Source organism: Sapajus apella, unplaced genomic scaffold, assembly GCF_009761245.1.
Source record: "Sapajus apella isolate SASKATOON/1434 unplaced genomic scaffold, GSC_monkey_1.0 scaffold152, whole genome shotgun sequence".
NCBI lineage: Eukaryota > Metazoa > Chordata > Mammalia > Primates > Cebidae > Sapajus > Sapajus apella.
In genome coordinates this window covers 1,203,544-1,225,536 of record NW_022437092.1, presented here as the reverse complement: position 1 = coordinate 1,225,536, position 21,993 = coordinate 1,203,544, and the positions used below count along the sequence as shown (strand labels likewise).

The 21,993-nt window shown below is 46.6% G+C and overlaps 1 protein-coding gene across 1 annotated transcript in view; it reads left to right on the top strand.

Annotated features, from left to right (window-relative positions):
• The window catches only part of CACNA1A (calcium voltage-gated channel subunit alpha1 A), a 421,027-nt gene that overhangs the window by 167,732 nt on the left and 231,302 nt on the right, over nt 1-21,993 (top strand). The window contains exons 4-5 of the mRNA XM_032265882.1: nt 96-201; nt 2,797-2,936. Of these exons, the coding sequence (XP_032121773.1) occupies nt 96-201; nt 2,797-2,936 (246 nt within the window). The remainder of the gene's footprint in view (nt 1-95; nt 202-2,796; nt 2,937-21,993) is intronic.

Sequence of the window (21,993 nt, the reverse complement as noted above, 5' to 3'; positions counted from 1 at the left end):
GGCTTAAGATGTTTCCACTGGGGTCAGTGGGGGTGGGAGCACCTCCACACACCCTTTTTTTCTTCAAACAAGGTTATTCCTTAATTCCTCGATACTCCCTTTGAATACATGATTTTAGCCACCATCATAGCGAATTGCATCGTTCTCGCACTGGAGCAGCATCTGCCTGATGACGACAAGACCCCGATGTCTGAACGGCTGGTGAGTGATGTCTTGTCTTGGGGACTTCTCCTTAGCTCTAGCAGGCCATTGATGTTTGCGGGGGGGTAGAGCAGGGCACAGAGGAGGCTCTCAGTCCTGGAGCCCAGAGCCAGGTCATGGGAAGCCTAAATTTCTTTTTTATTTTTTCTCAAAGCAGAGTCTCGCTCTGCCACCCAGGCTGGAGTTCTGTGGCTTGATCGTAGCTCACTGCAGCCTCCACCTCCTGGGCTCAAGCCATCCTCCCACCACAGCCTCCTGAGTAGCGGGGACTACAGACACTACCACGCCCAGCTGATTTTCTTATTTTTATCTTTTCTGTAGCGATGGGGGTCTCACTAGGTTCCTTAGGCTGGTCTCAAACTCCTGGGCTCAAGCCATCCTCCCACCTCAGCCTCCCAAAGTGTTGGGATTACAGGCATCAGCTGCTGTGTGCAGTCAATGTCATGACCACCAATGATAGAGGGCAGGGAAAACACCCTCCCTGCCTGCCCCACTCCGTCACCACCCAGCGGATCTGGTGTCAGCAGGGAGAGACACAGGTGACAGGTGGTCACATGGTCCCTGAAAAAATCCTATTCCAAACAAGATTCCCTTGAAAAATGTTGACTACACCCCAAAAGAGTGATAACACAGTACAGTGAGTACCCCCATGAACCCGTCCCCCAGATTCAATTTCTTCTGTCCTTTTCCTTTCCTTGCCTTTTTTTGGTAGAAGTGTTTTCAGGCACATCAATTCACCACGCATACTTAAGTCTGTGTCACTAAAAACATGGATGTTTTCTGGCAGGGCGCAGTGGCTCAAACCTGTAATCCCAGCACTTTGGGAGGCTGAGGCAGACAAATCATTCGAGGTTAGGTGTTCGAGGTCAGCCTCGCCGATATGGTAAAACCCCGTCTCTACTAAAAATACAAAAATTAGCCGGGCGTAGTGGTGAGCACCTGTAATCCCAGCTACTTGGGAGGCTGAGGCAGGAGAATCACTTGAAACCGGGAGGTGGAGGCTGTAGTGAGCTGTGATCATGCCACTGTACTCCAGCCTGGGCAATGAGCAAGCCATCTTAAAAAAATAAAAAACATGATTTTTTTTTTCTTACGTAGACACAGTGATGTTATCACACCCAGCACAATGAGCTGTGGTTCCTCAGAGTCATCTAAGACCCAGTCAGTTTTCAAATTTCCATGATTGTTTTGGCAATATCTTTTTTAAAAAAGGGGGAGAGGGGGAGGAAGAAACCCCAAAAGGATTTTTCCATGCCCTCCCCCAGGTGCACCACCCTCAAGGAACCTCCATATGTTCAGCTATCCAGAAGCCCTCTGAATCCTGGCCTTTTTGGGGTTTTATGGAGGCCTCATTACATAAGCATGATTGATTAAATCGTTAACCATTGGTAATCAACTTGACTTTCAGCCCATCTCTCTCCCAGAGGTTGCAGGGTGGGGCTGAAAATCCCAACCCTCTAATCATGCCTGGGTTTTCCCCGTGACCAGCCTCCATCCTGAAGCTACCTAGAAGCTGCCAGCCACAAGTCAATCGTTACCTACAAAAAGTCATCCCTTTGGAGATCCCCAGGACTGTAGGAGCTATACGTCAGGAAACAGTGTCAAAGACCAAACACATATTCCACAGTGTCACAGTCTTCTAAAAACTGTAACTAGCCTAGCAAACCTATGATTTTAGACTTTTTTGTTTTCATTTAAAATAAGGCTAAATAAAAAGAGTCCATTGAAAGACTGGTAAGCTAATAGAAATACCAGTGGCAAGCTGATGTGGAAAAAAATCATTTAGGCAGAATGAAATGATTGAAGCTCGAGAAACATTGCTGTAACAGATGGGAAAACGTCCACATAGGGGCTCTGATGGAGCAGAGCTTATAGCTTAATTTCAAATATGATACGTTATCAGCTGGAAGCCAGAACCAGCTGGAGGTTCTGCAGAAGAACTGATGGTGAGATGGTGAAGACATCGGCCACTTACCAGCCAGTACAAAAGTCCTGTTCCAACCCTGTAACAGTCTGAATGGCTGTGTTGGTATATACTAGCTGAGAACCATCCTAAGGGGTCAGATTTAGCAGTGGGGTCAATGCAAAATCTCCACCCTCAAATCCTTGAATGCTGCATGTGACAAATAAATCCTCTAAACCAATGCTTCCATTGGAACTTTCTGCAGTCACAGAAATGTTCTCCGTCTACCCTGTCCAATATGATTGCCACTTGAAATGTAGCCAGTGTGACTGCAGAACTGCATTTTTTTTATTTTATTGCATTTAAATTAATTTTAATTGAAATAGCCACATGTGACCTGTAGCTGTCATATTGACTAAGGCAGGTGCAAGCAAATGATTCTACTTGGTAAAGTGGCATGTGAGGTTGGCCCAGAAGGAATGAAGGAGGAAGATGTCTTCTCTGAGCGTTAGCTTTGCTTCCAAAATGCTTTGGACAAGAGAACTCTACAAAAGGCAGTGAGGGGTAGTGAGTGGAGGAGGGTCAGCGGAAGCAAGAGGGTGCTGGGTACTGATTTCTAGGTGGGCTGGTTCCCTGGTCTTGCCAACATCTGCCCAGCCCAAGATGCTGACCTTGCCTTCTCTCCCTTCCAGGATGATACAGAACCATACTTCATTGGGATTTTTTGTTTCGAGGCTGGAATTAAAATCATTGCCCTTGGGTTTGCCTTCCACAAAGGCTCCTACTTGAGGAATGGCTGGAACGTCATGGACTTTGTGGTGGTGCTAACGGGGTAAGTGGCGCATGCCGTACTCTTGAGATTTAACTAGCTGAAGGATTATGAGGCTTTTGGTTGGTGTGGTCCAGGCCAGGCTCGAGAAGGCTGAGCTCTTGTGTTCTCCCTCCCCTCATTATGCACCTGATTCCTTTCTGCCAACCCCCCACATCCATATTTCAGCTGTGTATTACAGCAGATGCTTTCTGTTACAATTAAAATAATAGCTCATTATAGTTGGCTGCTTCCAGAGTGCTTTATGGGCAGTCTCTAATTTAATCCCTGCAACAACCCAATGAATTAGGAAATATTAATATTCCCATCTGACCACTGTGGAATCGGAAACTCAGAGTGTAACTTGCTTAAGGCCACCCAGCAAGTCAGTGATGGAATTGGGATATGAACAGGAGATTATGTGTTCCAGAACTCAAGGTCTTAAATGCATGGGTCTCTTTCTTTGCTTGAGGATATCTTGCCTTTATTTCAAGTTGGTGAATGTTTTTTGAAAATATCTGGGTACAAGGGATTGTGGTTGTGACGAAGGAGAAAACCAAGCTAAATAAGGTACAGTCACTGTCTTCAAGGAGTTTTCAGATCCACATATGATGAACCATGGTTGAAATGTGTATACACTTTCCTCTAAGCACCCTGTATGAGGTAGCACTTGCTGGTATAACAAAAGATTAAAAGCTAGGAAATGACTTAAACACAGCAGAAGTTTATTTCTCACTCATAGAAAATTAAAAACTGAGCTGGGTTTGGTGGTGCATGTCTAAAATCTCAGCACTTTAGGAGGCTGAGGTGGGAGGATCACTTGAGCCCAGGAGTTCAGGACCAGCCTGGGCAACACAGTGAGACTCCCATCCCTAAAACATAAAATAAAAATTAGCTAGGCATGGTGGTACATACCTGGGAGAATTGCTTGAGCCCAGGAGTTGGAGGGTACAGTGAGTTATGATAATACCACTGAACTCCAGCCTGGGCAAGAGCTTCTGGGCTCAAGTAGTCCTCCCACCTTGGCCTCCCAAAGTGCTGGGAGCAAGACCCCATCTCAAAAAAAAAAAAAGTCCAAAAAAAAAAAAAGTCCAAAATAATTGTTCCTAGTTGGCAGGCTGATCTCCTCCAATGACTGAGGGACCCTGGCCCTTGCCATATTATGGCTCTTCATTGTCAGCCCACAGCATCCAGTAACTCCATGCTTGTCTGTATCAAACCAGGAAATGAGCATAGAAGGTGATACTTGGGAACGTTTATGAGGTTGGAAGGGGTGTGGCTCATACCTGTTCCATTCATATCCTATTGGCCAGAACTTGGTCACATGACCACACATCACTGCAAGGGAAGCTGGGAAGTATCAGATTGTGCTTAGAAGAAAAGGGAAATGGATTTGGAGAATGACCCACCAGTCTCTGTCAGGGACCATAAAGACTTCTATTAGATTCCAGTACGGACATTACTGTCTGGTACCAATGGCTGGCTCCTCCCCTTCCCACTCTCTGCTCTCCTCTGAGCTAAGTCTGGGCCCTTCTATTTTAAGACCCTTCTTCCCTGGGACACCTTTTTCATAATAATTATTTACAGGATCATAGCTCTCCGTGTTTTGTTGCTGCTCCAGGTTCTGTCTCTCTTGGCGGATGTGATGGGTTGCAGCACCCACGCTGTGCTGGCTGGACTGTCACAATGCAGATTTGTTTCAGAGCAACGTTGCCTCTCACAGAAGGAACTGTGTCACATTGAGATGTTTCTGTAGAGGCCTTCAGATGTCTGTGGCCTGTTATAAGGACTTTTGGCTAGCTCTCATGGGCTTGGGTGTGGCAAGGGATCTTTGTTAGTTGTGCTCACAGTTCGGTGGCTTGGAACCTTGATGGATTCCAAGGACATATTATGGTGCTGGGCACTTACACTCTACCAGGAAACTTACCTGGAAACAGCCTAGTGGCTAACGTTTTTATTGTTAAAAAAAAAAATGTAAAGCTGGGCAGGGTGGTTCATGCCTGTATTCCCAGCACTTTGGGAGGCCAAGGTGGGAGGATTGCTTGAGCCCAGGAGTTTGAGACCAGCCTGGGCAATGTAGCAAAACCACATTTCCTCAAAATAAAAATTAAAAATGTATAAAGCTGGGTACAGTTGGCACACGCCTATAACCCCAATTACTCGGGAGGCTGAAGAAGGAGATTGCCTGATTCTAGGAGTTTGAGACCATCCTGGCCAGCCTAGCAAGATCTCATGCAAAAACGAGTAAAGAATAAGAGAGCAAACACCTGTAGCACCTGTGTACATAGTCGTTTATTCAGTGACTGTTTATCGAACGCTTCTATGTGCCAGGTCCTGTTCTAGGCTCTGGGACACAGCAGTGAATGAAATAGAAAAATCCCCTGTTCTCATGGAGCTGACAGCCTAGTGATGGAGATGGACAAAATTGATGAATGAATCTAGTGTGTCAGATGGCAGTGAGGGGTACAGAGAAAAAATAAAGTGGGGGCGGGAAGGGATGTGTTGTAGGCAGGGGTCAGGGGTGCTGGAAGCCGGGGAAGGCTTCACTGGGAAGATGACATCTGGATGAAGACCTAAGGGAGGTGAGTGAGTGGGCCATGAGGATAGCTGGAACAAAGTGTCAGGCAAAGGGAACAGCCAGTGCGAAGGCTCTGAGGCTGGACTATAGCTGGCATGTTTGCTCAACAGCAAGAAGGTCCGTGTGGCTAGAGAAGGTGACCAGAAGAATGCGGAGAATTGAGGGTAGAGAGGTAATGGAGTAACCCGCCATCAAAACAAAACTTTTCTTTTTTCTTTCCTCCCTTTCCCCCTTTCCCTTTCCTTTCCTTCTGACAGAGTCCCCCTCTGTTGCCCAAGCTGGAGTGCAGTGGTGCAGTCTCAGCTCACTGCACCCTCTGCGTCCTGAGTTCAAGTGATTGTCCTACCTCGGCCTCCCAAGTAGCTTGGATTACAGGGTGTGCCACAACACCTGCCTAATTTTTATATTATTGGTAGAGATGGGTTTACGCCATGTTGGCTAAGCTGTTCTCGACCTCCTGACCTCAAGTGATCCACCTGCCTCGGCCTCCCAAAGTGCTGGGATTACAGGCGTGAGCCACCACGCCTAGCAAAGTAAAACCTTTCTAATCCCTGTTTTCTCCCTCCCTAGACCCACTCCTTTCTCTCTCCCATCCAGAGGCACTTTCCTGAATTTTATGTTTATTGTTTCCATGTACATATTTATACTTTATACTACATATTTTACACTTAAAAATGTGTCCAGAACAGCGTCAGAATGAGAATAGCTTACAATTTGACTACCTGTGTAGATAAGAAATAGATGGGCTGGGAATGGTGGCTCACACCTGGAATCCTAGCAATTTAGGAGGCAAAGATGGAAGGATTACTTGAGGCCAGAAGTTTGAGGCCAGCCTGGCCAGTGTAGTGAAACCCCATCTCTACAAAATGAAATCCAATATAATAGAATAATTAGCTGGACATGGTGGTGTGTTCCTGCAGTCCAGTACTCAGGAGGCTGAGGCAGGAGGCTCACTTGAGCCCAGAAGGTCAACACTGCAGTGAGCTGTGACTGCACTCCAGCTTGGGCAACAGAGCAAGACCCTGTCCCTAAAAAATAATGGTTTGGTTTGGTTTGGTCTACGAAATAAAGGCTGGGTGTGGTGGCTCACACTTGTAATCCTAGCACTTTGAGAGGCCAAGGCAGGAAGATTGCTTGAGTCCAGGACCATCCTGGGCAACATGGAAAAACTCCATCTATACCAAAAATAAAAAAAATGCAATAAGTTACCTAGGCATGATGATGTATGCCTGTAGTCCCAGCGATTCGGGAGGCTGAGGTAGGAGGATCACCTGAGCCCAGGAAGTCAAGGCTGCAGTGAGCCATGATTGTACCACTGCACTCCAGCCTGGGTGATCAAGTAAGACCTTGTGAAAGAAAGAAAGAGAGAAAGAGAGAGAGGGAGAGAAAGGGGGGGGGGGGGGGGGGGGGGGGGGGGGGGAAAGAAAGAAGAGGGAGGGGAGGAGAGGGGAGAGGGGAGGGAGGAGGGGGAGGGGAGAAGAGAAGGGAAGAAGGAAGGAGGAAAGAAGGAAGGAAAGAAGAAAAAAGAAATATATGGTGCATGGTACTGGCTTTTAATCTTAACATTCCTCTATAAATGTGTTCTTCTAACCTGACTTTTGTATTCAACATGAAATAAATGTGATTAAATAGCTCTTATATGTCCATTTTCACGACTGCATAGTATTCTGTGATAGGAGTATGCTGCCATGTATTTATCTATTTGGATTGTTTCTGGCTTTGGGCTATTTTGAAGCAAACTGTCCCTGTCCCTGCTTTCTCCCAAGTGAGTTTCTCTAGGGCACGTACCCAGGAGTGGAACTGCTGAGTTGTATACGGTATGCATCCTCCGCCCCACTAGATGTTGCCAAATTGCTCTGCGAAGTGGTTGTGCCAATTCATGCTCCCTGGGGGCTGGCTTCTGCTGGTTGGGGCTGGCTTGACCTTGCTGGCAGGAAGGAGCCTTAAAAATCCCTGGGCAGGTTTTAAAAAAACTTTTAAGTTTAGGGGTACAAGTGCAGATATCTTACATGGGTACACTTGTGCCATGGGGGTCTGTTGTATAGGTTATTTCATCACCCAGATATTAAGCCTAGTCCCTGTTAGTTATTTTTCTTGATCCTCTCCCTCCTCCCACCCTTCACCCTTCAAAAGGCCCCAGTGTGTGTTGTTCACCTCTGTGTGTCCATGTGTTCTCATCATTTAGCTCCTACTTACAAGTGAGAACACGTGGCATCTGTTTTTCTGTTTCTGCATTAGTGTATGAAGGATAACAGCTTCCAGCTCCACCATGTCCCTGCAAAGGGCATGATCTTGTTCTTTTTTATGGCTGCATAGTATTCCATAGTGTATATGTACCACATGTTCTTTATCCAGTCTATCATGGATGGGCTTTTGCAGCCCTATTTTTTTTTTTCATAATAACATGGTTATGGAAACACTTAGGGAAACTCATATACTATTGATCACTGTGATACTTAATATTGAGTGTCAATTTGATCACCTTAAAGGATGCAAAGTGTTGTTCCTGGGTGTGTCTGTGAGGGTGCTGCCAAAGGAGATGAACATTTGAGTCAGTGAACTGGGAGAGGCAGACCCACCCTCAGTCTGTGTGGGCACCATCTAATCAGCTGCCAGTGCGGCCAGAATAGAAGCAGGCAGAAGAAGTTAGAGAGAGCAGACTTCCTGAGTCTTCCTGCCTTCATCTTTCCCCCGTGCCAGATGCTTCCTGCCCTCTAATGTCAAACTCCAAGTTCTTTAGGCTCTTGGGCTTACACCAGTAGTTTGCCAGAAGCTCTCAGGCCTTTGGCCACAGACTGAAGGCTGACCATCGGCTTCCCCGCTTTTGAGGATTGAGGGCTTAGGCGGATTCACCATTGGCTTTCTTGCTCTTCAGACTGCAGATGGGCTATTGTGGGACTTTACCTTGTGACTGTGTGAGTCAGTTCTCCTTAATAAACTCACTTTCATGTCTACATCTATCCTATTAGTTTTGTCCCTCTGGAGAACCCTGACTAATACAGGCACCTAGTGGGTCCCAATAAGTGATCATGAAACTGGAGGCCGTCATTCAGTAGGTCAGTTTGTGAGCTGTAAGGCCACAGGGTGGCCTTTCTTCTCATTTCCTGTCATCCAGTGGAGGATATTCTAGATTCATCCCTCTAGGGGAGAAGTTCTTCATCTAGAACAGATAGGTCCTAAGGCTAGGAGATCATAGTTGGGATGAATGAACCCACTGAATTTTTTTTTTGAGACAGAGTTTTGCTCTTGTTTCCCAGGCTGGAGTACAATGGCATGATCTCAGCTCATCACAACCTCCGCCTCCCGGGTTCAAGTGATTCTCCTGCTTCAGCCTCCTAAATAGCTGGGGTTACAGGAATGTGCTACCACGCCTGGCTAATTTTGTATTTTTAGTAGAGACAGAGTTTCTCCATGTTGGTCAGGCTGGTCTCAAACATCCGACCTCAGGTGATCCACCCATCTCGGCCTCCCAAAGTGCTGGGATTACAGGCGTGAGCTGTCATGCGCAGCCCCACCCACTGAAATTTTATGCAAAAAAAAAAAAATTGTGTGTGCATATGTATGTATTTTCTGGTCTGTAGTATTTATTAGATTCTCGGAGAAACCTGACCCTATCATGAAGAACTGCTATTCTAGATTGCGGTCCTTTCTTATCTCCTTCTCCTTTCTTTTTTAAATTCATCATGCATTTATTTCAGTTGCTTTTCTTGCTCTTGTTTCTCTGGTAATCAATTATCCTCATTGTCTGGTGGTTCTGGCTCCTTCAAATCAGGCACATTGCTCAGATTTTATTACTCCAAATTCCAGGGTGCTGTTTACTGTCCTGTTGGGTTATAAGCTAGGAACAGTGAGAAGAAACTAAAAAGTTCTGTATGAGCTGGTGCAGTGGCAAGCCCCTGGAATTCCAGCTACTGGGAGGATTCCTTGAGCCCAGGAATTAAAGGCCAGCTTGGCCAACAAAGTGAAATTTTTGTCTGAAAAATTAAAAAAAAAAAAAATCCAGGCCGGACACAGTGGCTCATGTCTATAATCCCAGCACTTTGGGAGGCCAAGGCAGGCAGATCACTTGAGGTCAGGAGTTTGAGACCAGCCTGGCCAATATGGTGAAACCCCATCTCTACCAAAAAAAAAAAAAATTAGCCTGGTGTGATGGTGTGGTATGTGCCTGTAATCCCAGTATCTCGGGAGGCTGAGGCAAGAGAATCACTTGAATTCCGGAGGCAGAGGTTGCAGTGAACTGAAGATTGTGCCACTGCACTCCAGTCTGGGCAACAGAGTGACACTGTCTCAAAAAAAAAAAAAATCCACACACATACACATACACACACACACAATGATGCACATGCACGTACATACACGTACACACATGTACATGCACATGCAGACATAAATACACGCATGCATACACACGTACACATACATGCACGTGCACGCGTGTGCGCGCGTGCGCGCACACACACACACACACACACACATCATGCAGACCTAGCTTTCTGCTCAATGTCAATGGTGGAGAAGCACAGTAGACACTTAATTCTATGTTTCAGAGAGGAAGGGACTCAAATATATTAATTTGATATTGAGACAATGATTACATTAATGAGTACTTTCATTATTTTTATTTTATTTTTTTAATTTTTTTGAGACAGTCTCACTCTGTCTTCCAGGCTGGAGTCCAATGACAGAATATCAGCTCACTGCCACCTCCACCTCTCGGGTTCCAGCAGTTCTCCTGCCTCAACCTCCCGAGTAGCTGGTATTACAGGCCTGCACTGCCACGCCTGGCTAATTTTTGTATTTTTAGTAGAGATGGGGTTTCACCATACTGGCCAGGCTGATCTTGAACTCCCGACATCAGGTGATACCCCCACCTCAGCCTCCCAAAGTGCTGGGATTACAGGCGTGAGCCACCGCCCAGCCTAATGAGTACTTTCTGATTAATCTCTTGTCCTCTCAGATTCCTGAAGCAAACCACAGCGTTAAAACATCATTCATTTTTTTTGTGGACTGCCAAGGTGTTTGCCTTCTTTTTGGGTGAAGTTTGGTGGAAAAGATCTTACCCATGAATATCTGTTTGTTCTTTGTAGCTCAGGGCCTGAGAAATCCTAACTCTGTAATTTTGTCAAACTCTTGTAAGGCGTATTTTTATTGTATTTTTGTTCTGATTATGAAACTTAAATTGTGTGAGAGAAAGATTTCAGAAGCTTGGCTGTATGTCTGAGATGACAGTGGTTTTACTGTAATGTTCAAATATATATATAAATATAGAAGAGATCAAATAACACAAATTGTGCATGTTAAGAAAAGAGACTGTGAACCTCCCCAGAGAAGGAGGTAAACACAATTGGCTTTTTTTCTTTTTTTATTCACAGGGTTGGCATTGTACTTGACACATAATAAATGCTCAGTAAAATAAATGGCTATTAAGCTGGAAAATGGTAACACTTCTAATAATGAGTGTTCTTGGAAATTTACTAAGCTGTTTAAGGAAATGGGACCAACCCACTGATAGAGATAGTCAGATAGTCCAGAAGTCTATGGCAGATGCCCTGAACGTCGGAGGAGATATAAGACAGAGAGAAGCTCTGGGTCTTTGCCAGCTCTGACATTTTCTGACTCTGAAAACAAACGTTCCTTTTTAGAAGGATCTCTAAACTCTCTCAGGCTTTGGGCTGTTTTGTTGAAGATTGGAGGCAAGGAAAAGATGCACCTGTACAGGGAGGGGCCAGCAGGGAAAGATGTGGTTTTTGGTCTTTTTAGCATCATTGAATTTTAAGGCTCCATGGACTCTGGCTAGTTCAGCCCTTCTGTTCTACTCACAAAGAGGTGAAGTAGTCTGCCCAAAGTCATGCAGAGATGGTGGCAAGGGGTATTCTAGAGTAAGAACGTGTCTTCAGGCCGGGCGCGGTGGCTCGAGCCTGTAACCCCAGCACTTTGGGAGGCCGAGGCGGGTGGATCACAAGGTCGAGAGATCGAGACCATCCTGGCCAACATGGTGAAACCCCGCCTCTACTAAAAATACAAAAACTAGCTGGGCGTGGTGGCATGCACCTGTAGTCCCAGCTACCCGGGAGGCTGAGGCAGGAGAATTGCTTGAACCCGGGAGGCGGAGGTTGCAGTAAGCCAAGATCGCACCACTGCACTCCAGCCTGGCACCTGGCAACTGAGTGAGACTCTGTCTCAAAAAAAAAAAAAAAAAAAAAAGGAGTCTTCATGTCATGGAGCCTGGGACCCTGGCTTCATGGGCAATGGGAGTGGCATAAATGCTTAATATCACCCCTCGGGTTTGAGACCAGCCTGTGCCACTAGAGCCCAGTGCTCTCTTCCTTCCTCTTGCCCCCTGACTAGCCTGTGGCCTCTTTCCAGAGAATTAGAAAGGGATCCTCAGAGAATAATCCCAGTTCCCTCACTTTGTATTAGACAGTTGAGGAAACCAGGTCTCAGAGGGGTCAGTTGTCTTCACCATATACCTCTCATATCCTCTCTCCTTTTTGATTAATTGAATAAATACATGTAGTTGTGTCTTACCTACTTTCTTCACCTCTGCCCCATGCAACTTCTCTGAGTTGCCTTCTCATGTAAACAGCATTCCAAAAACAACGACAAAACACAACCAGCATTCTAACTCATGAGACCAACAACAGTTCCTATAAACACCAGACACATTTTATTTTAATGGCTCTCTGCAGCAATTTCTCCCCCCCACAGATCAGTCATCCTTGGTACCAAAAGGATTCCCCACTGTGACACAAATGCTTTTAGTCATTCTCCATGAGTTATACCATTGAGAGAGCATCGATCTTTTTATTGTTCAAAGCATTTGGTTGTCATGATATTTGCTGGACTGTGTTTCACCAGGAACCACATCACTTCCTAGCAGCAGGAGCTAGTTCCTTCCATCTTCCAACACCAGCAGTGACACGGGTAATAATGACGGCAGCTGTGATGGTTGTTGTTATTATCATTTATTGAGTATGTACTGTGTGCCAGGGACTACATTAAGAGTTTTATGTGCATTATCACATTTAGCCTCACTAGCTTTTGTACAGATGAATCTGAGGCTCAGAGAGGTTAAGCTGTTTGCAAAGGGGGTCACTCAGCTGCTAAGGGATTGATCTCAACCACTCTGCTAGGACACTTCTCTAAACCTAGGATAACGCTGGTCAACCCAGTGTCCTTAGGAATGTAATACCTGTTATTAACAGCACTGGCAACATTGATAAACTAAAACTTAGGAGGTGCTTACAACATGATGTGCTATGTATGCACATAGGCACCCACCTTAATCTCAGCACTTTGGGAGGCCAAATCAGGATGATCACTTGAGCCTAGGAGTTTGAGACCAGCCTGTGCAGCATAGAAAGATGCTGTCTCTATAAAAAGTTTATTTTTAAGTTAGCCAGGTACGGTGGCACATGCCTATAGTCCCAGCTAATGAGGAGGCTGAGGCAGGAGGATTGCTTGAGCCCAGGAATTTGAGGCTGCAGTGAACTGTGATCACACCCCTGCACTCCAGCCTGGGTGACAGAGCAAGACTGTCTCTAAAAGTAAAAATAGAAATAAAATTCTTGCAACCCTTGAGGTTAAATAAATATTATTATCCCAATTTACAAATGGAGCAGTTGAGGCTCAAAGACACTAAATACCTATTGTTTTAATCTGTTTTCTGTTGCTTAGAACACCTGAAACTGAATAATTTATAAAGAAAAGCAATTTAGTTTTTACAGGTATGAAGACTGGGAGGTTCAAAGTCAAGGCTGCATGACCTATAATGCACACACACCACTGCACTCCACCCTGGGTGACAGAGTGAGACCCTGTGTCAAAAAATAATGTAAAACACATTTCAACATGAGTTTTGGAAGGTTTGAAATATTCAAACCAGAACATCTCTCCATAAGTGGTGGACCCAGGATTTGAACTAAGGCAGATCTCGATCTAGAAACCATTTTCTTGAATCCTACACTATTTTCCTAAGGTCAGATTTGCCAAGGAAAATAAACTTGAGAATTTGAATAGAGCTCTCTGGGCATGGAAAGTCAGGGTGATCCTTTCTTCCCCTCCCCGATCTTGGGTTCCAGTATGGCTGGGAGAAAACAGGAGCAGAAGAGATTTCAAGAAATGAGAGATTGGCCTACCACCGTGGTTAAGACCTTGACTTCAGAGTCAGAGGAAGCTCTTTCCTCTATCACACTGAGAATATGAGTTGAACTCACTCAACCTCAGTGTTCTCACCTGGAAAAAGAGAGTAAAACTAGTGTCTACCTCCTAGGGTTTGCATCACACATGAAAGTTGGTGAACTGAAGGAACAAAACCTAAATTCTTTTTATGGGGTTGGGGGGGCGTGTGGCAGATGCTACAAATTCTCCATGCCTTATTTACCTAGCTTACCTCTAAGTTCACCTGCAGCTTCAGTGGTCAGTTCCTATGCAAACTAACCTTAAGAGGTACACTCCCATCTCTCTACATCTCTGGCATCACGAAGTTTGCTCAGCCCCCACACGAGATGCTTAACAACCTCTGGAGCATCTCTCAACCAGTGAGCTATGGTTTTTGGTGTATAAACACCCTGCCTTCCCCTTTGCTCAGTGGGAAAACCTGGAAATATGTTATACAGCATCACAGAGGCTCCTCAGTAAATTTGAATCCTAGTAGTTCACCATAAAACCTATTAACTAGTGCCCCCTTTCCCAGTCTCTCTCTTCCTCATTCCTCCCTTGTAATTCCTTGGATCATCTCCCAAATTAACCACTGGACCCCAGTTCTTGCCTTGGAGTCTGCTTTCAGAAGGCTCCACGCAAACTCAAGGAGCAAACGTTGGAAGCTTAGTGGGTTACAGGTTTCAGCACCCTGGACAGCTCTCAGCACACCGTATTGTGCTGAAATGTTCTCTTCCCTCCTTCTGCCTCCAGCTGGGGTGGAGAGGGACTGAGCGAAGGCCAGATGGCCAGGTGACCTTGCTCCATACTGAGCTTCTTGGCCATTTTCCCTGTGGGGCTAGAGAAGACCTTGCCATCCATCTCTCTGCAGGTTTGGGGACCGACTGAAGTCTTGTTCTCTTGAATTGCTATGACAAATGCCAGCCTGCCTCCAAGGGGCATCTGTCTACTGCCTCTACAGTTTGCATCCCTAATGAGTCCTCTCCTCTCACCAGGGCAGGGAGGCGACTGCCTGGCGGGCTGCTTGAGGCCGGGAGGCCAAGATCGCGCCACCGCATTCACAACAAAGCGAGAGTCTTTTTTTCTTTCCTTTTTTTCTTGGGACAGGGTCTCACCGGTTGCCCAAGCTAGAGTGCAGTGGCACGATCTCGGCTCACTGAAGGCCTCACCTCCCGGGTTCAAGCACTCCACCTTGGCCTCCCAAGTAGCTGGGATTACAGGCGCACACCACCATGCCTGGATAATTTTTTTCATTTTTAGTAGAGACGGGGTTTCACCATGTTGGTCAGGCGGATCTCAAACTCCTGACCTCAGTGACCCACCTGCCTTGGCTTCCCAAAGTGCTGGGATTACAGGCGTGAGCCACCATACCTGGCAAACAGAATGAAACTGTCTAAAAAAAATAATTTTTAATGTTCTTTTGTAACCCAGCTGCTGCTTATGCAGGCATCTCTAAATGAGGACAGCAAGTCTACACAGACGTGTAAGGAAGCATAGTGGTTAAGACTTGGGCTTTGGGGTTAGCGTAGATTCCCAGTCTGACTTCACTGTTTCCAAGTTGTGTGACCTTGAGCAAGTTACTGCACCTCCCTGAATCTTCCATTTCTTCATCACGAAAATGATAGTAGCATTCCCAGACTTGGCAGGGCACAGTGGTTCATGCTTGTAATCCCAACAACTTGGGAAGCCGAGGAGGATGGATTGCTTGAACTCAGGACTTTGAGGCCATTCTGGGCAACATGGTGAAACTTCATCTCTACAAAAACAAAACAAATTGAAAATTATCTGGGTGTGATAGTGTGTGCCTGCAATCCCAGCTACTCAGGAGGCTGAGGTGGGAGAATCACTTGAGCCCAGGAGGTCGAGGCTGCAGTGAGCTGTGATTGCATCACTGCAGTCCACCTGGGCAACAGTGAGACCCTGTCTCAAACAAACACACAAAACAACAACAACAAAATACTCCCACCTTATGGAGTTGTTTTCATGGTTACTTGAGTTAATGTCTGACACATGCTGGGCTGGGTTTATGGATGTTATTTATCCATGGGTGCTCTGAAGAAGGAGAAAGTGATAGAGTCCCTTGGACCTCAGCTTCCTCATCTGTGGAATGAGAGTAATAATTGCACCTACCTGAAAAGGTCAAAGTCAATGAGGTACATATAAGGCATTTAGAACAGAAACTGGCACAGAAGTGCTCAATTATATTAGCTCCTGCAAGACTAATAACTATAATGATAATTGTTACTACTTCCCCAGGCCCAGTTCCATCGGCCAGTTAGTTACCTGTAGAGAACATTTGCTATTATTAGTTGGGTTCCCAATATCTGACCTTCCTTTCCAATTTAGGGAGAATCCTCCCCTTTGTGTATAGTACTGCTGGTTCATGGGACTCGCACTCACTTGTAAGTTGGAGGTGAAAGGGATCCATCCTCTCCCATCCTCTGGTAGTCAGGGCATGTGATTTAAACTCAGCCAGGGCCAGGCACAGGGGCTCACACCTGTAATCCCAGCCCTTTGGGATGCCAACACGGGAGGATAGCTTGAGCCAAGGCCAGAAGTTGGAGACCAGATTGGGCAACATAGTGAGACCCCTATTTCTAAAAAAAATTATTTAATTAACTGGGGGTGGTAGCACAGGTTTGTAGTCCCAGCTACTCAGGAGGCTGAGGCAGGAGGATTGCTTGAGCCCAGGAGGTCGAGGCTGCAGTGAGCTGCGATAGTGCCACTGTACTCCAGCCTAGCCTGGGCAGCAGAGCAAGACCCTGTCTCAGAAAACAAACCCACAAAAAACTCAGCCAGTCACGTGTTTTCCTACCCAGGAGTTTGAGAATGGACCAAGTGATCCAAACGTGATGGTCGGGATTTTTTCATGCCAGCCTGCTGCAGGAGGAGGTCAGGCTGGATACATCGTTGCTGCCCATTTTGCAGAACCCCTCTTCTGGTCCCCTGTTGATCATCTGAGCTTCCTAAAAATCCCTTTTATGCCTAAGATAGCCGGTCAGTGTTTGGTTTTACAACTAAGAACCCACACTTATCCTGAGACAGAGATTTGAGGGCAAGTGGTTTGTTTGACAATACCAGGAAATGGGAACAGGACAGTAAGAAGGCAAAGGGAAAGCTGGGCGCGGTGGCTCATGCCTGTAATCCCAGCACTTTGGGAGGCCGAGGCAGGCCTCCCAAGGATCACCTGAGGTCAGGAGTTCGAGACCAGCCTGGCCAACATGGCGAAACCCCATCTCTCCTCAAAATACAAAAGTTAGTTGGGTGCAGCAAGATGCACCTGTAATCCCAGCTACTTGGGAGGCTGAGGCATGAGACTTGCTTGAACCTGGGAGGCAGAGGTTGCAGTGAGCCGAGATGGTGCCACTGCACTCCAGCCTGGGCAACAGAACAAAACTCTGTATCAAAAAAACAAAAACAAAGAAAAGGTAACCCATAAATGTTGCTTTTGCAGATGAGTTACAGCTGTGGGCAGCTAATGCTTAAGCCATCTGGGGAACGTTGGGGGGTTGTGAACATGCCTTTCAGAACCAGCCCACCTGAACAAGGAAGGTGGGATGGGGAAATCCTTCTGGGTACGTGGGCTCTTGTGACTTTCCCGGAATTTGGACTAAGCATGTTTTTGTGACAAGAATGTCATATGTGTTGGCAGTGAGCAGTGCAGGCAGGGTACGGACACAGCACCGACAGTGGGTGCCTCATCACTGCACTCATCTAACCCTGCCCTGAATTGTAATTTAATTGCCTCAGTTTCCTGGTGAAGCATTTGGAGGGTCCGTTCATCTCAGCAACAAAAAGGAAGTAAGTTTTACCCTATTAACCCCAAATAGGAAGTGCAACCAACAAACTGCTGTATACGGAAGAGATAAATGAGGGGCAACTGGAGGCCCAGCCCTAGCCCTTTACGAAGTTTCATCTCCATTGATGTTCTGGAGACAAAGAATTTGCTCTCCTTCCTGACTCAGTGGATTGCAGGGTTTCTGTGCAGGGAGGAGCAGATATCAGAGTGCATTAAAGGCATGGCAGTTCAAAACAGAAGAGGCAAAGAGGATCCAGGTGGGATCCAGGACCTGGGAGTGGGGATGCATTAGTAACATTTTGTACTGTCTTTGGCTGGGGATGTTGAGTAAAGTTCATTTCAGAAAGAGGAATGAGCAAAACAGGTTTGCCTCATTGTGAAGTGAAAACTGCATGAGCTGGATAACCTTGACGTTGGAGGTGGCACAGCATCCTGTGTGTTCACGCCTGAAAAAGGAAGAAGTGTGTTTCCTGTATTCCTATTGTGGAGTCACGCATGGTTCAGAACTGAGGAAACATTTGAAGGATGTATTAGGAGTGCGTTTGGCAGCAAGTAACAAAAAATCCAACTTGCAGGGGCTTAAAAAACACGGGCTTATCGTTTCTATGTTATAAATAGTCCAGAGTTGTCCTTGATTGGGATTGGCTAGCATCTTTGTGATTTTTCTTGGCCTTTACCTCATAGTTACAAAATAGTTGCTGGAGCTCCATGCATCACATCCACACTCACGGCAGGAGGAAGCAGGGATGTAATGGCAGCATCCAGCTCTGCCAGTTTGTGTCAAGTGGAATAACAGCTTTCCTGGAAACCGTTTGTAAAACTTCTACTTGTATCTCATTGGCCAGAAATATGTAACAGGGCCACATCTAGCTCCAAGAGTGCTTAGGAAAGTATTTCACTTTTCTGCAGTTCTGGAGACTCTTCTAACTTTTGATTTTACATATGGTTAGAGGGTACATTGAAAATCAAGGATGGGAGTGATGGCTCATTCCTGTAATCCCAGCACTTTGGGAGGCTGAGGCAGGAGGATTGCTTGAGGCCAGGAGTTTGAGACCAGCCTGAGCAACATAACAAGAACTCATCTCTATTAAAAAGAATTTTTTTTTTAATTAGCCAGGCATGGTGGTGCATGGCTGTAGTCCTTGCTACTTGGGAAGATCAGTTGAGCCCAGGATTTGAGTTTACGTGGAGCCATGATTTTACCACTGCACTCCAGCCTGGGCCACAGAGTGAGACCATGTCTCAAAATAAAACAAAGTCAGGACATTTTATTTTAAAACTCTGTCTTAGTGTACCTCCTATTTACCCATTCTGTATGCTCCTTTGCATCAGTTATATATTGCCATATTTCTGCTGTGTAACAATCCCAAGATCCAGGGGCTTATATTTTTATTTATTTATTTATTTAGCTCATGATTCTGAAGGGTGGCAGTTTAGGCTGGGCCCAGTTAGGTGCTTTATCTGGTCTCAGTTGAGCTCATTCATGCATCTTTGGTCAGCCATGGGTCAACTGGGTGGCTCTTCTGTTTGGCTGTTGGCTGGCTGCAGACTGGTCTAGGAAGACCTCGGCCGGAATGACTGTGGTCTGTTCCCTGCGGTCTTTCGTCCTCCAGCAGGCTAGCCTGAGCTAGTTCACCTGGCAGCAGTGAGATTCTAAGAGAAAGAGGAAGTGTTCAGCCTTCCTAAGCGCTAGTCTCAGGAATGACACACCATCATGTGGGCCACTGTTGTCCAAAGCAAGCAATGAGGCTGGTCCAGATTCAAGGAATGGAGCAACAGACACCATCTGGTATTCACCTGGGGCCACTGGGGCCCCATTCCTGAACCCTGAGGCTTTCTGCCCTGACCTCTGTGGGCCACAGAGCACACTTTCCCCTTCCTTTCCACCCCTGACCCTCAGCAATAAATGTAGATGACATGTCATTACTGTGTCACTTGCATAGTGAAAAGGAGGAAAAAATGTCAGCAAAAACTCTGCTGAGAGCATGGGGCCCATCATACAGCAAGCTGGAATGAAAAGTGGGAATGATTACACAGCCTCCTCAGATGCTTCCAGCTTTTATGAAATGTCACTGTGGTATCTGAGCTCCGAACCCTCACAGGTGGTTGGAGTGCAAGGGAAGAGATTTCTTGTCTGCCATGCTGATATGCACAGCCATGCAGCCTGGCTCCCTCTGTCCACTGGGGCTTTTGATTTTGTTTGTTGAAGTATCACCCACTCCTGATGAGAACTGGATGGAAACCTGGCTCTGATTCCACTGGCTCAGGCGGGGGCAGAGGCCAGGCTGCTGAGCATCTATGTGGAGACTTTAACTCTTCTCCCTCTTACCTCAACTCTTTTTGCTTCTGTCTCTTTTTGTTTTGTTTGTTTGAGTTTTGAAACGGAGTTTCACTCTTGTTGCCCAGGCTGGAGTGCAGTGGCACAATCTCGGCTCACTGCAACATCTGCCTACTGGGTTCAAGCGATTCTCCCACCTCAGCCTCCTGAGTAGCTGGGATTACAGGTGCATGCCACCACGCCCGGCTAATTTTTTTTTTTTTTTTTTGAGACAGAGTCTCACTCCATCACCAGGCGCCAGGCTGGGGTGCAGTGGCACAATCTCGGCTCACTGCAGCCTCCGCCTCCCAGGTTCAGGCAGTTCTCCTGCCTCAGCCTCCCGAGCAGCTGGGACTACAGGCGTGCGCCACCACGCCCAGCTGATTTTTTTTTTTTTTTTTGTAGAGGTGGAGTTTCACTATGTTGGCCAGGCTGGTCTCAAACTACTGACCCCAAGTGATCCTCCCACCTCAGCCTTTCAAAGTGCTAGAACTACAAGCGTGAGCCACTGTGCCTGGTCTCCCCATTTTTTTTTCTTAGCTGCCTCCACCTCTCTTCCCTTCTGCAGTGCCAGGTTTATGGAAACCGAGGCCAGTGTAGAGATCAGCTTCCGAGAGCATGAACTGAGCAGCTGCTGGGTCTTAGATCCTTTGCATAGCTTATCACCTTCAAGCCTCCCCACAGATCCATGAAGCTTAACACAGAAAAAACGAGGCTCAGAGAGGGGAAGTCACATGTCCAAAATCACACAGATAACAAGCGCTAGAGCCAGGATTTGGATACAGTTCTGCCCCACTGCAGAAGCAAGCTTCCTTCTGTCCACCGTAATATTTTAGAGAGAGAAAATGGGGAAAGGGACACCCGCTTTCTCCACCAGCTTCTGCTCACTCACCCCAGGGACTTTGCACCTGCCGTGTGCCTGTGTCTGAAATACACTCTCTCCTTTGTAACTGCTTAATTCTTACTCAGACGTGATACTTAAAGTATTTAACACCCAGGTGGCAGGGGCACTAGCCAGCCTGAGAGGTTTCCCTGTTGTGTCTCATGTGTACTCATTGTTTGCTGCCTTTCAGGGACAGTCCAGGGGCCTTAAAGAGGGACTAAAGCGCCAAGGGGGCACTCTCAGGCCTCAGGGAAGCACATGTTTACTGATATTGTCTCTTCCTCCAGGAAGCCTTCCCTGACTTCCCCACGTCATGCCCACTGTGATACCACCTTAGGTCCCCTCTTTGTGGCTGTCTGACAGCATCAGTGTGAATCCTCAGTCTTGTCTATTTGGTTAATCATCTGCCTCCTTCCTCTGTTGGGTAAAGGCAAAACACCAGAGCTTTGTGGGTAACTTGAGAATGGGGTTCAGCAAAAATCTTTGAAATGCATAAATGGGTGAATGAGTGAATGAATGAATGGGTGAATGAATGAATGAGGGAAGGAATGAATGAATTCATATCTGATGGTACATGCTTCGTGGCTTTTGTTAGGCTTGCCCAGACATTGCTAGGGGATGGACAGAAGGAAGAAGAGCTATGTTCTTCTTCCAGTCCTGTTGTTCTGTAGGAGGAGGAGAAAAACAGAGACTGCCCAGCCTGCTCTGCGTGAAGTCAGTAGCAGCCGAGGTTCCTCTCTCATTTGCAAACGGAATTCAAAAAGCCCCAACCTCAGAATCACACTCACCCCAGTGGCTGTGCCAGCCAAGGGGACGATGTGGGAAGCCTTGGGCACCAGGAATGGTGAGGACTTCAAAAAAGCAGGAGGCTGGGGGAACAGTCCCTGATTTTCCATTCCCTTGTCCCTTCTAAAGACACAAGCAAAGGCAGGCCAGGCACAGTGGCTCATGCCTCTCTCTAATCCCAACACTTTAGGAGGCCAAGGCGGGCGGATGACTTGAGGTCAGGAGTTCGAGACCAGCCTGGCCAACATGGTGAAACCCCATCTCTACTAAAAATACAAAAAATAGCTGGGTGTGGTGGCGCATGCCTGTAGTCTCAGCTACTCGAGAGGCTGAGGCAGGAGAATCACTCGAACCAGGGAGGTGGAGGTTGCAGTGAGCTGAGACCATGCCACTGCACTCCAGCCTGGATGACAGAGTGACATTCCACCTTAAAAACAAACAACAAACAGGCAAAGCCTTGTACGTTTTTAAATTGTAGGTTCAACAGCAAAGTTCTGTAATAAGGAGCTGGACCCTGCAGTTAGGCAGTCATGGGCTTCCCCAGTGCCCAGCTGTGTG